The sequence below is a fragment of the Podarcis liolepis genome (genome assembly GCF_965112155.1).
Source record: "Podarcis liolepis genome assembly, chromosome: Z".
NCBI classification, from domain to species: Eukaryota; Metazoa; Chordata; class Lepidosauria; order Squamata; family Lacertidae; genus Podarcis; species Podarcis liolepis.
The window spans coordinates 33,892,871-33,914,943 of NC_139570.1; the positions used below are offsets into that span (position 1 = coordinate 33,892,871).

Below are 22,073 nucleotides of genomic sequence, written 5' to 3' on the forward strand. Positions count from 1 at the left end.
CAGTCAGTGCAGGCAGTAGTATGGACCAATGATCAGATGCAATATAAAGCAGCTTCCTTTATTTCTGCATTCCTCTGAGCCAGAGGTGGGATTGAGATAAGGGTACATCCAGGGGACCCCAATGGTAGGAGTAAATATAAGCTTCATCATGGCTGGCCAGTGATGTGACCCTCATACTCCCTAGATAATTTGGGCAATTAGGAGACCATCATTCCCCTAACAAACAGCTAGGGAATGGGTGTGACAGAGAGTCTTCTCTCCAGCCAACGCTTTCTAGCTGTTTTTGTTTTTAAACATCTCTCGCAGAGCCTCAGCTTGCAAGGCAAAGTGCCATTTTTCACTGCAAAGAGAGCTGGTGGCGATGGAGGAGGAGGGAGAGAAAGGCAATTTCTGCCAGTGCCCTCTTTAAACTCAGCAGGAGGCCAAAGCTCACATCCCGAGTTCAAAGCCAACCTTTGCTTTCAAAGCCAACCTTTGCTATCAGAAGTCGCTGAGTGCCTGCTGCGGAAGTTGCCGGAAGGTGTGGGTCCCCACATTGGGGTTTGGCAACTGCTGGACGGAATCATAGAAGTGCAGAGTTGGAAGGGACCCAAAGGGACCCTACTTCAACTCCCTGCAGTGCAGGAATGATGGATAGGAGACAGAATCTGGAGACTAAGCAAATTTGATTTCCCTAAAAATGCTCTTCAAAAGCCCCCTTCTATGAATTCTGGATATATAGCAGAGTTGGGGAAAACATAAGCCAAGGGAATGAATGCAGCTCTCTGGCCCTTGGGAGTGTTCCTAGGCCGTTCCCCTTCCCAGACCACATCCCCCATGAGTCCTACTCTGTTCCCTCCTCAAGGACTTCTGCCACCTTTATTGAATGAATGAATGATTGATTACAAACTTTATTGATTTAAAAATAATAATAATTATGAAGCATAAAGTGTTGTCTTCCAGTACAAAACCATGTGCAGATGTTCAGCCTTGAACTATGATCATGCCTCTTGCTTGCCTGTACGGAGAATAAAGAGGCAGCATGTTATTGTTGTTGTTGTTACAATTTATTATTTGTCCTTCACCCTAAGATCACAGAGCTGGTTAAAAATCGAAACTCAACATTAAAAACAGCTTAAAACTGCTTAAAATAACAAAATAAGGTGCATCCTAAAACACACATACCTCAGGTGCCAAAGACCAAGGTAAAGAAGCATGCATTGGCCATACATTGACACCTCTGTGGGAAGGGAGGTCTACAACTTAGGGGCCACCACAGAGAAGGCCCTCTCCCCCTGGTCCACCCTGCCCCCAGCCTCTGAGGGTGGAGGACCTAAGAAGAGGGCCCCCTGTGCCCATCTCAGCATCTGAGAGATGTTGCTGTGTTGTGTGTGCATGTGTAGAAAGCTCTGGCTAGGACACGGCTAGATTGTAGCCTACCATACAAAGCCAAGAGGCACATTTGTTGCTCTCTGTCCATGTGTGCCTCTGGGCCTGCCCACCCTTGGCATGCTGCATGCAGAAGGTTGCCCATCTACAAGATTCATTTACCGTATTGGCCTGAATATAAGCTGCACCTCCCCCCCCCCATATTCCGATGGTGAAAAGTTAAAGTGCAGCTTAAATTCACGACCTTACAAAAATGGGCTTTTTTTACAATATCACTGCTGAAACAGACATATGGTAAAATGGAATTGGTGTAAGTGCCTGCGGAATTTTAAAAGAGCAGCTTATATTGGGTTTTGTCTTTTTTTTTCCCCCTCCCAAAAAATTTTTTTTTAAAGGTTTGGCTTATATTCGGGTACAGCTTATATTCAGGCAAATATGGTATATGTTTAACCATTTGGTTTCCCCCTATATACATAAAAATGTATGGCTGTCGTCATGCTGCAGTTCACGTAGCCACCTTTTATTTATTTAACATTTTCTGTGTGACTTTTTGCACTTAACCATGAGCGTGGCCTGCTCTGTTTCTTTTGATGCACTAAACAACCCTTGTTGGTTTTGTTCCAGCGAGCACGATCTGGGGGAAGACATCTACGACTGCGTCCCATGTGAAGATGAAGGGGATGACATCTACGAAGATATTATCAAAGTGGAAGTCCAGCAGCCCATGGTGAGGGCATCATTGAAGGCCTGAGCATGCTCAAATGACAATGGAAGGAAGGGCCTCAGCCTCATAACTTTTTGGGGTGGTCCCCTTAGCTACTGTTTTTAGAACTGAATATCAGGAGGGGAGCAATCTGAATAGAATGGTGATGGCGGTGGGTAGCCACTTGAATGATTTGGGGGAAGGGCCATAGCTCAGTGATAGTGTGGATCAGTGATGGATAATAGATCAGTGATAGTGTGGGTGCTTCCACACTAAAATACTGTTTTCTTACCAATGCAGAATGATTCTTATGTGCCACTTGTAATGGGGTGTGTGTCTCTTATTCCCATCACTAATGACATACCCACACCCAATAGTTTTTTTGTTCTTGTTTGAAATGCACCTTCTTCCTCCCTCTCTTTGGGGTCATCCTGCACACTAAACCTTCACTTCTGCTGCTTTTTAGATGGGGAAACAAAACATTTTGGGAGGTCATCTGGAGTATGGGGAGTGCCTTCTGCAAGGGGGAGAGAGAGTGAGTGAGATAAATGTGTAAGGGAGGCATAAAAATAGCAAGCAGATGACAACCTGCCCTGGCTAGCTGTCACATCTTCTCTCTTGAGGCTGAGAAAGTTGGGATGTATGGGTGGCTCAATTAGCCAGCTGCACGTCTTCTCCTGAGAGTATTTTTAGATTCTGGCAAGTGTTGACAGACATTGCCCTGATATTCCGCTCCCTGGGGGGCACCTTTCCCCCTTTTTTGAGCGGTGTGTTAAAAGTCATGCAAAGTCTGCTGCTTTCAAAAGTGAGGATTTTGGGGCTTTTCAGTTTATAGATTGTGGATGGAGAGAGTAGACAGAGAAAAGTTTTCCTCTCCTCTCATAACACTGGAACTGGTGGACATCCAACAAAGCTGCATGTTGGAAGATTCAGGACAGATAAAGTCCTTATTCACACAGAGCATAGTTAAACCGTGGATCAGACAAATTCATGGAGGAGGAGGAGAGGGCTTTTGTATGGCTACTAGCCATGATGGCTCTGCTCTGCCTCCAGTTGGGTGTATCAATGCTTCTGAATACCAGTTGCTAGAAACTGCATGAAGGGAAGAGTGCTCTTGTGCTCATGTTCTGCTTGTGGGCTTCCCCTTAATGGGCATCTGGTTAGCCCTTGTGAGGACAGGAAGCTGGGCTAGATGCAACCCCTATGGCATGATCCAGCAAGTTCTTCTTTCGTTCTTATGAGTATCCATAAGACATATTAGCAGCCTTTGCAAGCCTTTGTAACTTATCCCCAAAATGTGCAGCAAAAACATTTTTAGAATTCCAAATGAAACGGGTGATTTGTGATGCAAAATGTCCTAACCCTTCTTGATTTTCCCTGTGTACCCCTTCCATGCTTCAGATCAGATATATGCAGGTAAGTGTTCCCGGCTATAAGTGAAAAGAGTTTTTATCCATTGCATGTGCCATGGTGCCAAGCCCAGGTTTGCATGCTTGGAAATGGACATCTCAGGTGCCTTTTGTGCCTCATTTGGAACATGCATAGATCTGGCTATTTATTTATGAACTGATTTTTTTGTTTTTGTTTTTGCCACCAATAGGTTACAAAGCAATTTACACCTCAAAAAGTAAAACAATTCATTGGTTAGCATAAGATAGTATTAAAACAAAACAAAACATTCATTCATACACTTAGAATGTGGTAGGACAAGAAGGGGCTGCAGTAGAAGCTCCAGCACACCCTACAACTGCCCTCTTAGCTACAAAGTGATGAGGGTAGCTATCATTTTCTCCCTTAAAGAGCACATAAAGTTGAAGGGGGAAGTTGGCAGAGTGACCCTCTTTCCCATTTCCTCAAGTAACCCTATATGCTCATGGCTGAGATTAATTCTACTGGGTCCAACTTTTACCCAGATCCCTTGGGAAAGTGGAGTGTGTGCAAGAGAAGGACTGGTTTTGGAGGGTGGGGTGGGGTAGAAGTGACCAGAGGAAATAGTACCCAGAGCAGTCCCTCCAAAATCCAAATGTTCCCATGGGCCTAAGAAGGTTGGCGAGTCCTAATCCAGGAGCTGCTTCTGGGAACGTCCTGCCCCATGTGTGTCTAGCTAGACAAAGCTACTGATGATGGCATTATACTGTGGTCTGATAAGGCAGATTCCTTCATTCCTATTTTAACCTTACTGTATTTTCAGTGAAAGAACCATAGCTCAGTGGTAGAGCATCTGTTTTGTATGCAGGTGGCCCCAGTGCAATCCCCAATGGCATCTCCAGGCAGGGCTGGAATTACCCCCCCCCACCTAAAACCCTGGATTGCTGCTGCCTGATAGCATAGGCAGTCCAGTGGTCTGGCTCTGCATGAAACAGCTTCCCTTGTCCACCTGAAGGTATCCCTAAGTTCCATTCTGTTGAGTTCAGATCAAAACCAGCAGCTTAGACATGCTAACATGCCAGTGTTTATGTTTCCCCCTCTAGAAAATGGGCATGACAGAAGATGACAAAAGGAATTGCTGTTTGCTAGAAATCCAGGAAACTGAGGCCAAATACTACAAGACTCTCGAAGACATAGAAAAGGTGAATGTCAAGTGCAAATTGCTACATTACATATGTCAGTGCATTTGACGCTTGGGCTCTACGACGGGGATCTTACAATCAAAATTTTGACAATAGGGAATAGGTCTAGGTATGACCTTGTGGGCCAGTCTCTCTTTCTCTCTTCCCCCCCTCCCCCTCTCCTTCCTGTGGCCTAACCTACCTATGCACCACCTTAAGCTCATTGGAGGAAAAGGTGGGAGATAAATGCTGGAAACAAACAAGGAAAGGAAGGAAGGGAGACTTTAAAACAGCCAGACCACCCTCCCTTCAAGGAAAACGCCCCCTGGAGCTGAAGGCGTCGTGAAAGGAGGCAGAGGGGTTTTGTTTTTCTGTCCTTGCTGCCAAAAAGTTTTTTTTCTCTCCAACATCCAGCCCCCTCTCGTGCCCAGTCCAGTGACAGCTTTTAACAGACTCATTACTCTTCCTGATGGGCAGGAGCTCCACAACCGTTCTGATAAGGACCCTTTCCCTTACCTCCGTTTGATGGCCTTCAAATGATAAGGGAGCAGGGCCATTTATCTTGGGGGTGGGTGCATCTCGCCAGCCCTGCCTTTTAATTCATTTTGATGAATTATGGTTTGGTTTTGCATTTCAGAATTGTTTAAAACCACACACACACACACACACACACACACACGTATGTAAAGATCATGACTTCAGGAGCATAATGTGGAGCCAGGAGCCAAGCAATTACTTTCCCCTCTGGTGATTAAGCAACAGTGTAAGCACATTAATGTTTTTAAAACACGAAATTAGCTCCACTTACAATTTTGTTGTTTTTTTTAAATGATATTTATTAAAGTTTCAAAGAAAAGAATTACATGAATTTAAAAAAGAAAAAAAGAGAAAAACAAAAATAAAAATAGAATAAAAAATACAAAATACAAAAAAAGATAAAAGACACTTAAAAAAAATACATCAGTCTTTCCATACCTTACATTCATTTCCTTGTTTCCCTGACCTCCTCACGCCTTCCTTTTTTGTATTCCAATTCAGTTAGTTAATTCAGCAATTTCTTTCCCTCTTTGTTTTTATCTTAGTCCTTTAACATAATATATTATAACTTTGGATTCTCACCTGTTTACAATCCATTTTTACATACACCTTTATAACATTGCTGCTTAAACCACTTAACTTCATTCTGACATCATTCTAACATTCATTACCTTTGCAATATTTCTGTAAATAGTCTTTAAATTTCTTCCAATCTTCTTCCACCGACTCTTCTCCCTGGTCTCGGATTCTGCCAGTCATTTCCGCCAATTCCATGTAACCCATCACCTTCATCTGCCATTCTTCCAGAGTGGGTAGATCTTGTGTCTTCCAATACTTTGCAATGAGTATTCTTGCTGCTGTTGTGGCATACATAAAAAAAGTTCTTTACAATTTGTTTTTTATTCCTTGGCTAAAGAAAAAATATATCAAATGGATGGACAAAGAGAGGTTTCATACGCTGAATATTTAGTTAGGGCAAGAGTTGCTCTTTTGTTCAGATCCTGCATGTGGGCTTCCCATAACAGGATCTGGTCGGCCACTTTGGGAACAGTTTGCTTTTATTGGATGGGCCACAGGCCTGATCCAACAGAGCCTTGTTTAGGGTCTCTTGCTGCTTCTTCACTACTGAAGGCAGGGTGCCTCTGAATACCAGTTGCTGGAAAACACAGGAGGGGAGAGTTGCTCTTGCCAGAGACAAAAGTGGCAGAATAAACGATATGGCTCTCACCCTTGTACAGTAAGCTATATTCCAAGTCATAGGTTTCTAAAGATAGACAAACACACACACACACACACACATCCTCCATTCAGGTAAGCAAGAGACATGATCACAATTCAAGGGCACCTTCCAGCCAGGCAAAATCACCTGAGGAAAGTGCAGAGCAAAACCGATGAGCAGCACAAATATGGGAGACGGAGCATGGCCTGTTGGGAATTTCATGTGCTAGATAGAGAGGCTTAGATGACCATGTTAGACTCCCTCACCTCTGCTATAGAATTTGGGTGTTGTGGCCTATGCTTCCCACCTTATTCTGTTTCGCTTTTGCAGAACTACATGAATCCATTGAGGCTGGTTTTGACTCTACAAGAAATGGAAGCAATATTTATTAACTTGGAGGTAATGTTGTCTAAGATCCGGACCTTTAAATCTCTTCCTCCCTCCTTCACACAAGCTGCAGATTTAGTTCCTTGATTTAAGGAACCTGGGTTTCAAGTTTGACCCTGCTGCAGTTTACAATTCACTTTACACACAAGGACTTCCTTTTAAGAGTTTTTGAGTGGTTAATTATGGTGGCCTGAGTGGAGCTTTTTTTGCTTCTAAATAATAAGTAAATTGTATTCTCTTTCGCATAAGTGGGCACTGACGGAGGAAGAGGAGTGGGGGGGAGCGCACCGCCCCTGGCAGTGCGATCCTGGTGGGGTGCCATCACGGCTGCCCCCCCGCCCGCGCTGGGCACCACGCCCCCACAGGTGGCGTGCCATGCCCCCAGAACACGCACCCAGTGGCGGAGCTTCATGCTCCGGCACTGGGGGCAGAGAGCAGGTGGGAGCGGGGCTGGTGTGCGTCCTGGTGGCATGGTGCTCCGCCTGCAGGGGTGTGGTCCGCATCCTGGGGGCGTGGTCCGTGTCTGTGGGGGTGTGGTGCCCAGTGCGGGTGGGGGAGCAACCACAATGCCACTCCACCAGGATCGCTCTGCCAGGGGCAGTGCGCTCCCCCCGCACTCCTCTTCCTCCGCCAGTGTCTCCACCCCCCTGTGCCAGAGCATGAAGCTCCGCAACTGTAAGTGGGCATAACCTTTGGGTACTATATCTCTTCCCCTTTCCTTTCTTTTCCAGGACCTCATCAAAGTCCACTTCAATTTCCTGAGAGCCATCGATATTTCCATGATGTCTGGAGGGAGCAGCTTGGCCAAAGTGTTTCTAGAATTCAAGGAAAGGTAAAAGAAAAAGGAGGAAAGGAAACTGGCAATTGGTGGAGGGAGAGAGAGAACATGGCAGGGATCTGTGGGAACCTCCTCCAGGAGGTTTCTCAGAGCCCCAGATGATTAGTTGCATGGGGCATACTGATGGCACATCGCTGTATTTCAACCCAGGTCTCCTGCCACCACAAAGGAAGCAGGATGTGGGAGTCCCAATCACAGAATTGTAGAGTTGGAAGGGACCCACAAGGGTCCTCTACTCACAGCTAATAACCCAACCCCTCCCCCTGCAGGAACAAAAAATGGGGAGGCAACTTTGGATGAGACTAGGAAACATATCCCAGGCGTGTTCCGCACACACCCCTTCTGGGGCATCCGAACTGTGCGATGGGTGATTCTCTTGACCTCATGCATAATCTGATCCACATCTGGTGAAAGATCTCAAGAGCTGGGACTTGTGTCCTGGTGGGAATCCAGAGGCTCTGGCTGGGGAGGAATTTCTAGAGAAGTGAAGAAGGTTTTCAGCAAGACTGCTGGAAACTTAATCAGAGGGACTTCGGTGCAACTCTGATGCCAGCTGTCCCTGTCCGAATCGTTTGGCACTGAAATCCTGGCCTTCCTTTGAAGTTCCGGCCCCAAAATGCATTAATGTCAAGCTTGGCAGCACAAAAATTGCAAGGGCTCCAATTATCTCCCTCAACGAGCCGCCCAAGGAAAACTGTTTCAACATAAAAGCATGTGGCCAAATTGGCTGGAACAAGAAGAAGGTGATGCAAGAAGAGAGCAAGATATTATGTAAAGGTCCACCCAAGTTTGTGTGTGTGTGTGTGTGTGTGTGTGTGTGTGTGTGTGTGTGTGTTCCACCCTTTACACAATCCAGATTCTGGAACAGTTTCATACTGGCTAAGATTTCTGGTTTCTCCTTTGGATAGTTTAGGTCACACAAGGGCGGAGAACTTTTCTTTTTTCAGCCCATTATTCCAAATATTGCTTTTTATAGGGTAGGGTAGGATATTATTTTTATTATTGCTTATTAAATTTGTATAAGTCCCTTCATCTGTAGATCTCAGGTTCACAGCATAAAAACACAAAATGCATAATAAAAACAAAACCAAAAAAGCCGTAATCCCTTCTCTCCCGGCCCCTTCCTATGAGCCCATTTAAAAGGGGTATAAGATGTTAATCAGCCAAAGGCCTGGTTGAAGAGGAAAGTTTTTGCCTGGTGCCTAAAGGTGTATAATGAAGGTTCTAGGGTAGTGGGCACTGGTGATCAGTTTATGCAACCACTTGGTTCCATAAAGTTTGGGGACCACTGCATTAGGTGGAAGCTGGAGCCAGAGCAATCCCAGCCTGAATCTTGGAGCCTAGAATGCACCCCAAAATCCAGTGCATGGATTGTATGTACTCTGCATGGGGCTCTTTTGGAGAGAAGGGAGAGGTAAAAATATATTAAAACTTGTGTCAGGAGTGGGATTGTCACATCACCAATGTTAACTAGGTTTGGACTGTGTTCCATTCCAAAATGAGCCAAGCAGAGAGCCAAAGCAGTTGTCAAATCCTTTCCCCTTCTTCTTCCTTGTAGGCTCTTGATATACGGCGAGTACTGCAGCCACATGGAATATGCACAGACCACGCTGAATCACCTCATGGCCAACCGGGAAGATGTTCAGCAGAAAATCGAGGTGACTGTGCTGAGCATTTTTGGTGGGTGCGGGGAGAGGTCAGCAAGTGGGTGGCCAGCCTTTGAAAGGGGATTAGATGAATTCATTGCTATCATTGGCTTACTAACCACAACAGCTCTGTTCTCCCTCCATTGTTGGAGACAGCATGCTTCTGAATACCAGTTGCGGGAGATCTCTCCAAGTAGAAAGCTAGAAAAAGCGTAAGAAGAGGGTCAGGCCAAAGGGGGCCCAGCTAGTCTAATTCTCACAGTGACCAACCAGATACCCATTATGGGAAACCTGCAAGCAGTATTTATACCCCACCCGTGTTGCTCCCAACAGATTAATAATAATAATAATAATAATAATAATAATAGCAATAAAACATCAAAAACTTCCGTAAACAGGGCTGCCTTCAGTTGTCTTCTAAAAGTCAGATAGTTGTTTATTTTCTTGACATCTGGTGGGAGGGCATTCCTCAGGGCAGGTGCCACTACCGAGAAGGCCCTCTGCCTGGTTCCCTGTAGCTTCACTTCTCACAGTGAGAGAACCACCAGAAGGCCCTCAGAGCTGGACCTCAGTGTCCAGGCTGAACGATGCAGGTGGATATGCTCCTTCAGGTATACTGGGCCTCAGAAAGTAGAGTATAGCGTAGCTAGTCACCATTGATAGCCTTATTCTTCTTTTGAAGCCTTCCATGTTAATGGCCATCTATGAAAGAAGAGCTCAGCTTTGATCCCTGATAGGCACGGCACTGTTTTTTAGATGCAAATTGGATTTCCACAGTCAGAGCAATTGAAACTAGATAATTTCTTAACAGCAGCATGAAGTGATAGCCTTTTGAAAACAAATATTTTCTTTTTTTAAAAAAAGCATTCTCACTTTTCTCCCCCCTCTTTCAGGAATGTACGCTGAAAGTTCAGGATGGGAAGTTTAAACTGCAAGACTTGTTGGTGGTGCCAATGCAAAGAGTTTTGAAGTATCACCTCTTATTAAAAGTAAGTGGGTTCACCTGTATTCTGATAGGGGCAGAAATTCCTCCAGCTACAGTGTGTTTTGGGGAGGGGGAGGGAAATTAAAGTATATAAAGCAAATCAAGAAAAAAATGCTAAACGTTTCTTATGAATATTATTATTATCATTATTATTATCACGATTATTATTACATTTCTACCCTCCCATTTCTTCCAACAAGATCAGGGTAGTGTAAACAATTCTCCCCCTCTTCATTTTACGCCTACAATAGCCCTGTGAGATAAGTTAGGCTTAGAGACAGTAACTGAGCCCAACATTACATTCAGTGTGCTTTATGGCAGAGTGGGGGATTTGAACCCGGGTCTCCCAGGTCGTACTCTGACACTAACAACTGCACCACACTGGCTTTCAGTAGAAACTGTAGAAGAGCATATTTGATTGATGTATGCATTGATATTTGATTGAGGAATGGAAAGGAGTATTGCAGAAAAGAGTATAGTCGGCTAAAATCTCTAAGAGCAGGGAAACACACCCATGCTTGAAACACCTTGTTGCAGGTCCTGCTTTTCCCCAGGGATTCAGAGCCAGATATCCCTTATCTGAACCCAGGACTCCAGGTGTTATTCCACATCTTTAATTACAGGGCTCAAGTTGATGGATGTTGCAACTTCTACCACATCTACAGTTTCCTTCAGGGCAGCTTACAGCCCGTTATCAAATTCAAATAGAAAATTAAAACTCATCGATGTCAAAGCAATTAAGCAAAACTACAAGAAATAACATTTAGATCGAAAAGGTCACTAACTTGTTTCAGTTTTCATCAGTTGTCAGGTCAATGGGCAGCAAAAATTTGCTGCCCTTTGTCTTCTGAAACAGCCCTGGCTAAGCAAATGGAGTTTTCTTCGTCCTGTGGCAGGTAGTCTTTTGGATGAAATAAGGTTGTGGACCTCAGATTGTGGAAAGGAGTGATGCAAGCATCTCCCAGTTTTGATCTGTGCCATGTTGGCAGATGTGATGTGATCAGCCTGACAGCATAGGTCACATCAGATGCCCTCTCCAGAGTGGCCTTTAGCTGCAACGCTCCACTCCTCTCCTCTCCTCTCCCTGCTGCCACCTCACTCTTGGTTCAATATCCAGCCTGCGGGGCAGGTTTGACGAAGTCTGAAAGTTAGACAGGAGTTTGAAGTTGGCAGAAGGAGAGCAGCAGTGTGTGCAGAGTTAGCCTGGAGAAAGATGTCCCCAGTGCACACAAGCTACAGTCCGTTATACTAGCTCCCTTGTGCGAAGCTCAACAACTCCCATAAAGTGAGTTGAGGCACTTACCTGAATATGCAGAAGCTGTGTCTATGGGTAGGCAAGGTGGGCAAGTAAGCCCCGCCCCCTAGCATCCCCTTGCACAGCATGCTCAGCCCCCAGTTGTCCCTGCAGGGTAGGCCTGTGGAGGCTTGTGTTGGCACTTGTTTGATCAAGAGCAATACCTCTCGTGCAAACATGGAGCCTCTTCAGTCAGGGCCTGGGTATTTCGTGTCCAAGCAGATTCTGTTCCGCAATAAGGAAGAATACAAGCTACCGTATTTTTTGCTCTATAAGATACACTTTTCCCCTCCTAAAAAGTAAGGGGAAATGTGTGTGCGCCTTATGGAGTGAGTGCAGGCTGCGCTCAGGAGGCTCAGGGTGCGCACCAATCCCTCTTGCTCTCCTGGCTTCAGGGATAGCCATGCAGAGCCTCTTGAGTGCAGCCAGAGCACTCCTGCCTCTTCGCTCAAAAGGCTTTGCATTGCTTTCTTGTTTCTTGTTTTTCTCCTCTAAAAACTAGGTGCGTCTTATGGTCGGGTGCGTCTTATAGAGAGAAAAATGCGGTATGTGGGCTTGCAAGATTGTCAGCAGGAGGGAACCCCCCTGCAAATCCACAGAGGACTGTTGAAGATAGATTCTGGGGCTTAGCCTGGGACTCCACTGAAACCCCAGTCCCCTTTCTCTCATCAAGCTCTATACACCTTTCTTATTTATTGCATTTCTATTCCACCTATTTCTCCAAGGAGCTCAAGGTAGCATGCATGGTTCCTCCGACTTCTCAATTAATTCCCCACAACAACCCTGTGAGGTAGGTTAGGCCAAGAGGCAGCAACTAGGCTAAGGTCACCCAGTGAGCTTCACGTGGCAAAGTGGGAACTGAACCCTGATCTCCCAGGTCCTAGTCTGACACAATTAAGAGCTACGCTGCTGCTAAACACTTTTTCCAGGAAAGGATGCATAGCTCCCCTCCCCACATTTATTTCCCTCCACCCTCTTTCGCTCGTCTTTTTAAATGTTAATAATTGCACCAGCGTCTCCATGCAATGGAGCCTTTGTGAAGCATGGGCTTGTTGATCCTCATTGTTTTGCAAGGAGGGTCAATTAGCTGATGGGGAAAGAAACCTGCAAATAATTTGCTGATGCATGAAATTCCTTCTGTTAGCTCTGGGTTCGCTGAGCTGCCACAACACACCCCTCATGGGTTACTTGCTGGATGATTGTAACAGGCTTCTGGTTCGCAGCAATACACAGCGGAGGTGGAGTCATCACACACACACCCTCACTTCCCTGCTGCCGGTGATTCTGTGGCTGCAGAAAGTTTGCCACTGTTGCTGGCTTCCAATGTGAGGCTCACACTGTGGGATGGAGCATCAACATGCCTCTGACATGCTGCAGTTTCCTTTCAGGAGCTTCTCAGCCATTCATCGGATCGGCCAGAAAAGCAGCAGCTCAAGGAAGCCTTGGAAGCGATGCAGGTAGGAGCCCCATTTTTTTAAACCAGGTATTGGGGTGGGGGTCCTTGTGTTGTTTCAAGGCCACACTTGTTCCTAATCTTCCAAAGTTCCAGATATTCTTATAGGCAAATCCATGGAGGGTCACAATGGCTGTGTTTCACCTCCGCTCTTGGAGGCTGTGTGACTCTGAATGCCAGGTGCTGGAATCGCAGGAGGGGAGGGGAGCTCTTGTGCTCAGGTCCTGCTTGTGGGCTTCTTCCCACCGGGGCATCTGGTTGGCCACTGTGAGGACAGGAGGTTGGACCAGATGGACCCAGCTGCAAGGCTTTCATGCTCCAAAGTTCACGGTCCCAAAGTTTGATCTATCAACTTAATCTGTCAATCATATCTGTTTCTCTTTTCCAAGCTGAAGTTCAGTTCACCTCTGCATCAACTTATGGTTTTCTCTGCTGAGTTTCCACACTGAAGCAGCTCAAAGCAAAACAGGAAACAATGCAAGTTGAAAAACCATCACAGCAACAGTCTAAATGCTACAGTAATTCCTTTCAAAGCGCCATGCTCCAGTCCAAAGGAATAACTCCTTTTGATAGTACAGATGACATTGCAACATTTTTCTATTCATGGTCAATTAAGGCATCAGTCGTTAAAGCCTGTCCAATGATCCCAGCTAGTTCAAATATCTAAACCACAGTAAGATAATATTAAACATTTCCAACAAAGACACTGAGATTACTGAGCATCTGCCAGTGGATTCCAATGAATACTCAAAATTCTAAAAAAAAAAGCCACAGCAAAATATGTCACTTTAAATGCAGTGGTCCATGAAATCCCTAAAAGCAATCAATTTTTGTGTGATTCTTCTTTGGAATGGGGTTGGACTAGAGGATCCTTTGGGGGCCTTCCAACTCTAGGATTCTGTGATTCTATGAAACATTTAAAAGCCTCTTGAAATAAAGGTCTTCCATAGGTGTCTAATGGGTAAGGAGGGCAGGATATTGCTGGCTCTCCTTGGAGGTGGCATCCTCTGATATGAAGGGAGGCTCCTAAGGCTGCACATTGGGAAGTCATCAGGCCCTGGACAAACTACCTTCGGGGACGCATCTCCCTGACATTCTGAACCTTTGATTGACCCCTGAAGAGCCCTTGAGGTCCCTCGAAACATGGTTTGAAAGCTCTCCCTGGATTCCTGAACCCTCCTGAAATAGGCCACTTCCTGGAATGCAAGGAGATGGTGGCCACAGGCAACTCTTGGCTCACTCCATTACGCTTTGGGTGTTGTTTGCCTTGCTAACTGTTGCTGCCACTCAGTGTTTGAAACCCTGGGACTGTGTGACCCTTAACAAGCACTGTCACTTCAGCCAGGGATTAATCTTCCTTATGTTGGGGAAGCTGTGGAAGGTCAGCACCCCCAGGGCTTGTCTTGGGAAAGTCTCCATCCCTCTGACTTAATCTGAACTGACAGGGCAGAAAGTGTGTTTGGGCGGGGGGGGGGGAGATGGAGGAGGTGGGAGACTATGAAAAGAAGTGGTATGCGCGCGTGCACCCCCCCCCAATGCACACATTCTAAAGATACAGTAGGGCAGAGGCTGCCAACATGGTGCCCTCCAGATTGTGCAGACAGCAATTCCCATCATCCCTGACTGGCTGATGGGAGTTGTAGTCCAAAACATGGAGAAGGACAAGTTGTTGAAGGCTGCATTAAAGTCTTAGAGCAAGAGCTGCATACATTTCTTCCCAGTGTCTCTGCACGAGATGCTGGTTTTGGAGGAAGGTTATCCCAGAGCACTGACAATATTTGGCAGCGTCCTGTGAAGGCAGGTTCTTCCTCTTTTTCTTCCCCTTGGGATAAAAATAATCACCAAGGACTCCACCCCCCAAATATGTATGCACTGCAGGGGAGAGGCAAAGATTAGATCAGGCTTCCTCAACCTCGGCCCTCCAGATGTTTTGAGACTACAATTATCCCTGACCATGGGTGCTGCTAGCTAGGGATCATGGGAGTTGTAGGCCAAGAACATCTGGAGGGCCGAGGCTGAGGAAGCCTGGATTAGAGGCTGTCAAAGTTTGCACAGGGACTCAACGGGCAGCCTGTTCTCTGCATGAGTGCTCAGGCTCACAAGTGTGCCTGTTTAATTTATTTCTGGTGGTACACATACACACAACGGTACAGAAAACAAATGTGCTGCTCTCTTTCCTCAGCCTTACACCATCTGCCGCCCTCTCCTGCCCACCAGGGGATTTGCAGCACCGTAACCAAGGGCTCCCTTCTGCTCAGCGATTGTATTTCTCACAATGGCAAACCTTAAAACACCCCTGAACATTCTATGCAGGTCATCACAAGCTGCCAGTGGGCAAGCTCACATTGCAAGTGTGGTGAGGGACACCACCATGCTGCATGTGTTTTCTGCATGAAATTTTGGTGGTGCCATGTAAAATGCAAAGCAGCCCCTGTTGCAGTGTGCGCATTTTGGGGACTGGATTTTTTAAAATTATTATTATTTTACATTTATTGTGTCTCACTTTTTATCCAAGTTGCTCAAGCCAGCATTATGTCCTGTCCCCCCCCCCCTTTCCTCCCTCACAAACAACCCTGTAAGGTAGACTGGGCTGGAAGAGAGAAAGTGAAACAGTGATTGGTGCAAGATCACCCTGTGAGCACCTGTCAGGCTGAGTGGGGGGTTTGAACCCTGGTATGTCCTGACTCCTAGTCCCAGCCCTTTAACCACTGCACAAATTTCATCAATTTTGAGCTGCACCACAGCTCCATTCAAGAGAACCCTGGGATTAAGAATTCCCATGGAAATGGGAGCAGCAATTGCTGATGTTTGCTTATTCATCCCATGTCTAGAACAGAGATCAATCCATCAAATATAATCAGCATTTGCTGTTCTTGCTACTTTCAGTTCGCAAATGATACATAATTGATTATGTCCCCCACCCCCCAATTGGGTTGCATTAAATGAAGTTCACCATGCCCATAAATGTCAATGAGTCTACTCTGAGCAGGACTAGCACTGGACACCATTCATTGCACTTCCTTTGCCACTGAAATCCGTGGGGTACAGTAACGTAATAATGACATAACTTAAGTAATTAGTATATGAAGCCCATGACAACTTGGGTCCAGTTCACCTCTAAGAGCACCTTACCTTCTGTGTACCCACTTGGCTGCTTTGATCAGAACTGGCCCTGTTATAGGGACCATGTAATACCCATCCCAAATTTGTAAGAAATTGATCTTTTAGTGCAGCAGCACCTATACTTTGGAACTCCCTGCCTAGTGACACCAGGCGGGTGCTTTTGCCTGTACTCTTTCGGGTACCCACTGAAAACATTTTTGCTCATAGACAAACATACCCAGATGTTTAGGAAGTTTGTGTGGGTTTTGATCTGTTTTTAGTCTGTTGCCATATTAACTTTTTGAAAGTTTTAAATTATTTTTTTTCTTCTTGATAATTTGTTTCATCTTTTTGTAAACTGGACGATGCTTTTTTATTATTAAAAAAACCCACTTCTATGGTGTGTTTAAATAAAGAATCAATCAATCAATCAATCAATCATGCAAATGGTATAAGTTACATAATTTTGCTACAGCAGGCAGTGAAGTGAATAGGAAGATGCACTGCAACTGATTGGAATCAATGTTGCATACAAAATAGAAAACAATGCAGCCTTTGCCCCCACCTGTGGCCACCCCTGCAGCATTGCAAGGGATTCTGGGGGGTGGCATCCACTGTGTCTTGGAATAGCCCTTCTCTGAACTGATCCTTTGAAAAATATATGAACGGGGCAGTCCTGAAGCCAGTGTATGCGTGCCTGGCCACCACTGTTTCTTATTATGTTGACGGCTCTCAGCTGATTCTGCCAGATCACAATGTTACAGCCAGCTGTGTGTGTGTGGTGTGTGTGTGTGTGTGTGTGTGTGTGTTTCATTTTTTCAGGACCTGGCCATGTATATTAACGAAGTCAAGCGGGACAAGGAGACGTTAAAGAAAATAAGTGAATTTCAGAGTTCCATAGAAAACTTGGTGAGATAAAATTCTGGCGACCTTCTGAATGCTGTTCCCCTAAAAAATAAATTGAGGGAGTCCTCATAGTTCTGAATAGAGAGATGGATTAAATAGGGACGAAGGAAGCAGCTGCCTTATGCTGAGTCAGACTCTTGGTCCCTCTAGCTCAGTGTTGCGCACACTGACTGGCAGCAACGGCTCTCCAGGGTTTCAGGAAGGGGCATTCCTAACCCTACCTGGAGGTGCACCTGGGGATTGGACTTTGGACCTTCTGCATGTAAAGTAGTTGCTCTTCCATGGAGCTGTGACCCTTCCCAGAAACATAGGAAGCTGCCTTCTATTAGTCAGACCCTCAACCCACCTAACAAAATATTGTCTATATTGACATTCCCAGGCCTCTCTGGAAACCTTCTCCTTGCAAGGTAGGCTTGCCACAAAGCTGCAGCCCTTTCCAACATAAAAACACAACCTATAAACAGAAGAAAAACAAGCAGAACCAACAGCAGCAAAAAGCAAAGAGCAGCAGCTTTAATAACAGATCACACACTACAGAAGGTTGGGAGCCATGGGATTTATAAACAGCAGATCAGGAGCTTCTCTGACCCCGTTTTCTTTCTCCTGCTAGCCTTAACCAAGATTCCCTCTTAAGCAAGATTTGAATTCAAGATCTGAGGCTGCTCCTGGGTATTTTGATAGTTATTGTTTCCGAGCACAATTCAAAGTGTTGGTGCTGACCTTTAGAGCCCTAAACGGCCTCAGCCCGGTATACCTGAAGGAGCGTCTCCACCCCCATTGTTCAGCCCGGACACTGAGATCCAGCGCCGAGGGCCTTCTGGTGGTTCCCTCACTGTGAGAAGTGAGGTTACAGGGAACCAGGCAGAGGGCCTTCTCGTGGGTGGTGCCCGCCCTATCGAACGCCCTCCCATCAGATGTCAAGGAGCTAATCAACTATCTGACTTTTAAAAGACATCTGAAGGCAGCCCTGTTTAGGGAAGTTTTTAATGTTTGATGCTTTATTGTGTTTTTAATATTCTGTTGGGAGCTGCCCAGAGTGGCTGGGGAGGCCCGGCCAGATGGGTGAGGTATAAGTAATTATTATTATTATTATTATTATTATTATTATTATTATTATTATTATGTTTTTGTTTCCCCTCTCTCAACACTTTCCTGTGTTACCCCACAGCCAGTGAAACTGGAAGAATATGGGAGGCCCAAAATAGACGGTGAACTGAAGGTCCGCTCAATAGTGAACCATACGAAGCAGGATAGGTGAGCAAGCGAGAGAAGGGCAGAACAAGCAGGTGGCCTCTGCTCACCAAATAAGGCCGGTAACTCTGGTTTGCTAAGGATGCTGGGAATTGTAGTGCAATAAGTGTAAACTACACTTCCCTGAGTTCACAGCTGTGAAAAGTGGCATAAATATGCTTTAAATGGATGGTGTGGATGTAACATTCCCAGGCTATCTTGGAAGGGATGGGAAGAGAGTGACGCTCAAAATTACTTTAATGCTGTTGAAAAATGTGTTTTTCAAGCCTTGGCTTTGTATCTTTTCTTTGGTGTGGGGGCAGGTACTTGTTTTTATTTGACAAAGTGGTGATCGTCTGCAAACGAAAAGGCTACAACTATGAGCAGAAGGATATCATCGAGCTGTTCTGCTACAAGATGACGGATGACCCGATGAACAATAAAGATATAAAGAAGGTTGTTGTTATTATTGATGATGATGATTACTCACCATCCCAATCTCTTAAGTGGTGAAAGACCCCAGAGGTTCCAGGCACTTACCCAGGTTATGTTTCCTTGCAATGAGGGTTAGCTGAGACTGCGGTTGCCCTTGGGATATATGGTTTCATTTACACATATGTACAACCTGAGCATAGGATGGAGGGGCTCATGTTAGTGCTTTTCCATTAGTCACAGCTTTGAATCCAGCACAGAGCAAGCAGGTCTCTGTGTATCCAGCCTCCAGCCTGCTTTCAGCTCAGCTCTCACAGCCCACTCTGGCTCTTCTTCACTTACCTAACAACAAGGAGTGGATGGTGAAGGAAAGACCCACGCCTTAGCCAGAGGGGCACCATCACTTAGTTGGGGCTTTTGCAACCAACAAGCTCCTCCTTTGGGGTGCTGATGAGGACCCTTAAGTTGCCAGCTAAGGTCATTGTCTTACAAAGAAACTTCTCTCACTAGTTTGGCAAACTCCTCTACTGGATTCTAATCCTCACTGGGTACAGGAATTGGAAGGGACTCAGGGCATCATCCAGACTGACCCCCAAACTCACATTATTAGCATTTACATTCCTATTCTGTCCTTCCAGAAGAGCCCAGGGTGACAAGACCAAAATGTTAAAACAATACAATTAAAAAATAAAATTAAAACATTTATGAAATGTTTATAAACCTCTAAAAGCAATCATATTACCCTGATTATTTTAGGGTTGCCAGGAACAGTCTTTTCAACTACCAAAGACCTGGGTGAAAATGAATATTTTAAAATCCCTCTGAAAGCCAATAGCAAGAGAATCAAGCACATTTTGCCAGTGAGGGCATTCTATAAAAGGGGGGGGGGACAGCATCGAAAAGACCCCATGACTGGAATCCCCTGGTGTTGGCATCATGGAAAGAGCTTCCCTTGCCTAGTAGGGTCCTGAAATGGTTAGTTTTGGCAGGTGGGCTGGGTTTAGTAACCATTTGGGGCAGAACGCTCCTCCATATTTTTGATCAGATCTAAGAACGTAAAAATTCCCTGACCTCAAATTCAAAATGTGGCCAATGGAGGACTTCTGATGTGGCTATGTGCCCATCCTAGTTCCTTGCCTCTTGATCATCTATATTTTGGGGTGCAGGGCTTGGTTGGCAGGAGATTGAGTCTTCCCTGCTCCTGGAAGCCAACCTCTCTCTTTAAAACACGGGTGAGCTGGACCCTGGAGCCTCTTTTTAACAAACTGTGTCTCTGCTTTCCCTTCTCATGCTTCTCAGTTGCATGGAAAAATGGTAAGCTGCGTCCACACATTCAGATTCAATTTTTATCTTATCGCTGTAACACGTCAATAAGGGACAATTTGTAAGGAAGGAAGGAGGGCAGATGGGGGCTGGCTGAGGGCAGGCTGAGGTTGGTGGGACAGCGCTCCCCATTTGCCCTGATTGGACCAGACTTCATTGGGAGGAACCATTTTGATTGCTTTAGCATCCACTGCTCTCTCTTGTTTCCCTTGGTAGTGGTCGTACGGTTTCTACCTCACTCACCTCCAAGGCAAGCAGGGATTCCAGTTCTTCTGCAAGACAGAAGACATGAAAAGGAAGTGGATGGAGCAGTTCGAAATGGCCATGTGAGTATTGGGGCACTTAAAAGAAGAAGAGGGTTGACAGCCGCCATGTTGGCACATATCAAAGGAAACACCTGCAAAACCCCAGAGCCAGTAAAAGACCCGACAATAGGCAACATTGAGGCACTTTGACATTACATAGCTTTATTTTTGTTCTATATAGTTTTAAGTGAAGGGTTTTAAAAGCGGGTGCCACCAGTCTTTCGGTCCTGCAACCCCAGAGCGGATGTCCCAGGATCTCCCTGTCCAATGTTTCTATGGGATTTGTCATTTGAATTGTTGTTAGAATGTCAGACTAGGACCTGGGAGAGACTAGGGTTCAAATCCCTACTTGGCCATAAAGCTCACCTTGGGCCAATCACTGCCTTTCAGCCTAACCTACCTCACAGAGTTGTTCTTGTGGGGATTAAATGAGGAGGGAAAGAACCTTGTACACCACTGTGTGCCCTTCCTTGAGCTTCTTGAAGAAAAGGAGAGAAATAAATGCAACTAAAATAAATAAATATTTTTTTAATTTAGAATTTAAAGCAAAATAATTGAAATGCTGAGTTTATCAGGGAACTTTGTTTGTGATCCTCAGGGTGCCCACAGAAGCCTCCTGAATAAGTTGGAAAAGCGTGCAGTGTTATTGAAGCTGATCAGGATAGTCCTGAGAACTAAAAATAAACATCAGATGTTTTCGTTTTCCCTCTGAATCAGGTCGAACATCAAGCCGGAAAAAGCCATGGCAAACAACCACAACTTCCAGATGTACACCTTTGACAAGACGACAAACTGTAAAGCATGCAAGATGTTTCTCAGGTGAAACTCTTCTGCTGGAAAGTGTCTATCCAGACCAATGGTGGGCGGGAGGTGGTTTGGCATCTGCTGGCAGATCTCTGGGTGATTTGCAACAGAGCGGCTAGGCTTGCAGACTCCCAGTGGTTCAACAATGGCAGTGACCAAATGACTTGGGGACGGGCCACAGCTGAGTGGCAGAGCAGCTGCTTTGCATGCAGAAGTTCCCAGGTTCATTTCCCAAAAACATCTCCAGGTAGGGCTAGGATTGTTCCCTGACTAAAATCCTGCTGTACTGAGCTAAATAGACTTAATATGGCCTGACTCCATTTAAGACTGGAATTGTATTTTATTTTGAGGGAAAGGATGCATGGTGGTAGATTGTCAGTTTTGCATCCAGTAGAACCCAGGTTCATTCTCGAATGGCATCTCCAGGTAAGGCTGAGAAATAGCCCTGCCTGAAATCCTGGAGAGCCTCTGCCAGTCAGAGTGGACAGTACTGAACAAGATATACCAATAGTCTGATTGGCATATTTCTCTGTTCTATGCTTGGAGAAGGGGAAACACCTAAAGCGAATGCAGGTAAATTGGTGTGGTGTGGGGTACATGAGAAGTATCTGGTCCTGTGTCTCTGCTGATGGTGGGGAAAATTACAAGAAGGGGGATTCCATCTAAACCTAAAGAAGGACCTTCTGATGATAAGAGCCATTCAACCGTGGACGCAGTGGCGTAGCGTGGGGGGTGCAGGGGGGGCCGGCCGCACTGGGCGCAACATCTGGGGGGTTAGGGTTAGGGGGCACAAATTCAGGGTTAGGGGCGCAAATCCACGGGTTACGGGGCGCAAATTACTTGCCTTGCCGATCAGAAGGTCGGCGGTTCGAACCCCCACGACAGGGTGAGCTCCCGTTGCTCAGTCCCTGCTCCTGCCAACATAGCAGTTCGAAAGCAAGTCAAAGTGCAAGTAGATAAATAGGTACCGCTCCGGCAGGCAGGGAAACGGT

At 45.7% G+C, this 22,073-nt stretch overlaps 1 protein-coding gene across 3 annotated transcripts in view; it reads left to right on the plus strand.

Annotated features, from left to right (window-relative positions):
• VAV2 (vav guanine nucleotide exchange factor 2) overlaps positions 1–22,073 on the plus strand; it is a 158,901-nt gene that overhangs the window by 122,144 nt on the left and 14,684 nt on the right. For 2 of the 3 annotated variants that reach the window (XM_083485059.1, XM_083485060.1), the window contains exons 5-16: positions 1,993–2,095; positions 4,543–4,641; positions 6,707–6,775; positions 7,495–7,595; positions 9,160–9,259; positions 10,141–10,236; positions 12,915–12,983; positions 16,904–16,990; positions 18,156–18,241; positions 18,541–18,673; positions 20,189–20,298; positions 20,995–21,096. In XM_083485059.1, the coding sequence (XP_083341185.1) occupies positions 1,993–2,095; positions 4,543–4,641; positions 6,707–6,775; positions 7,495–7,595; positions 9,160–9,259; positions 10,141–10,236; positions 12,915–12,983; positions 16,904–16,990; positions 18,156–18,241; positions 18,541–18,673; positions 20,189–20,298; positions 20,995–21,096 (1,155 nt within the window). The remainder of the gene's footprint in view (positions 1–1,992; positions 2,096–4,542; positions 4,642–6,706; positions 6,776–7,494; positions 7,596–9,159; positions 9,260–10,140; positions 10,237–12,914; positions 12,984–16,903; positions 16,991–18,155; positions 18,242–18,540; positions 18,674–20,188; positions 20,299–20,994; positions 21,097–22,073) is intronic. The other variant, XM_083485061.1, reaches the window with a different exon arrangement.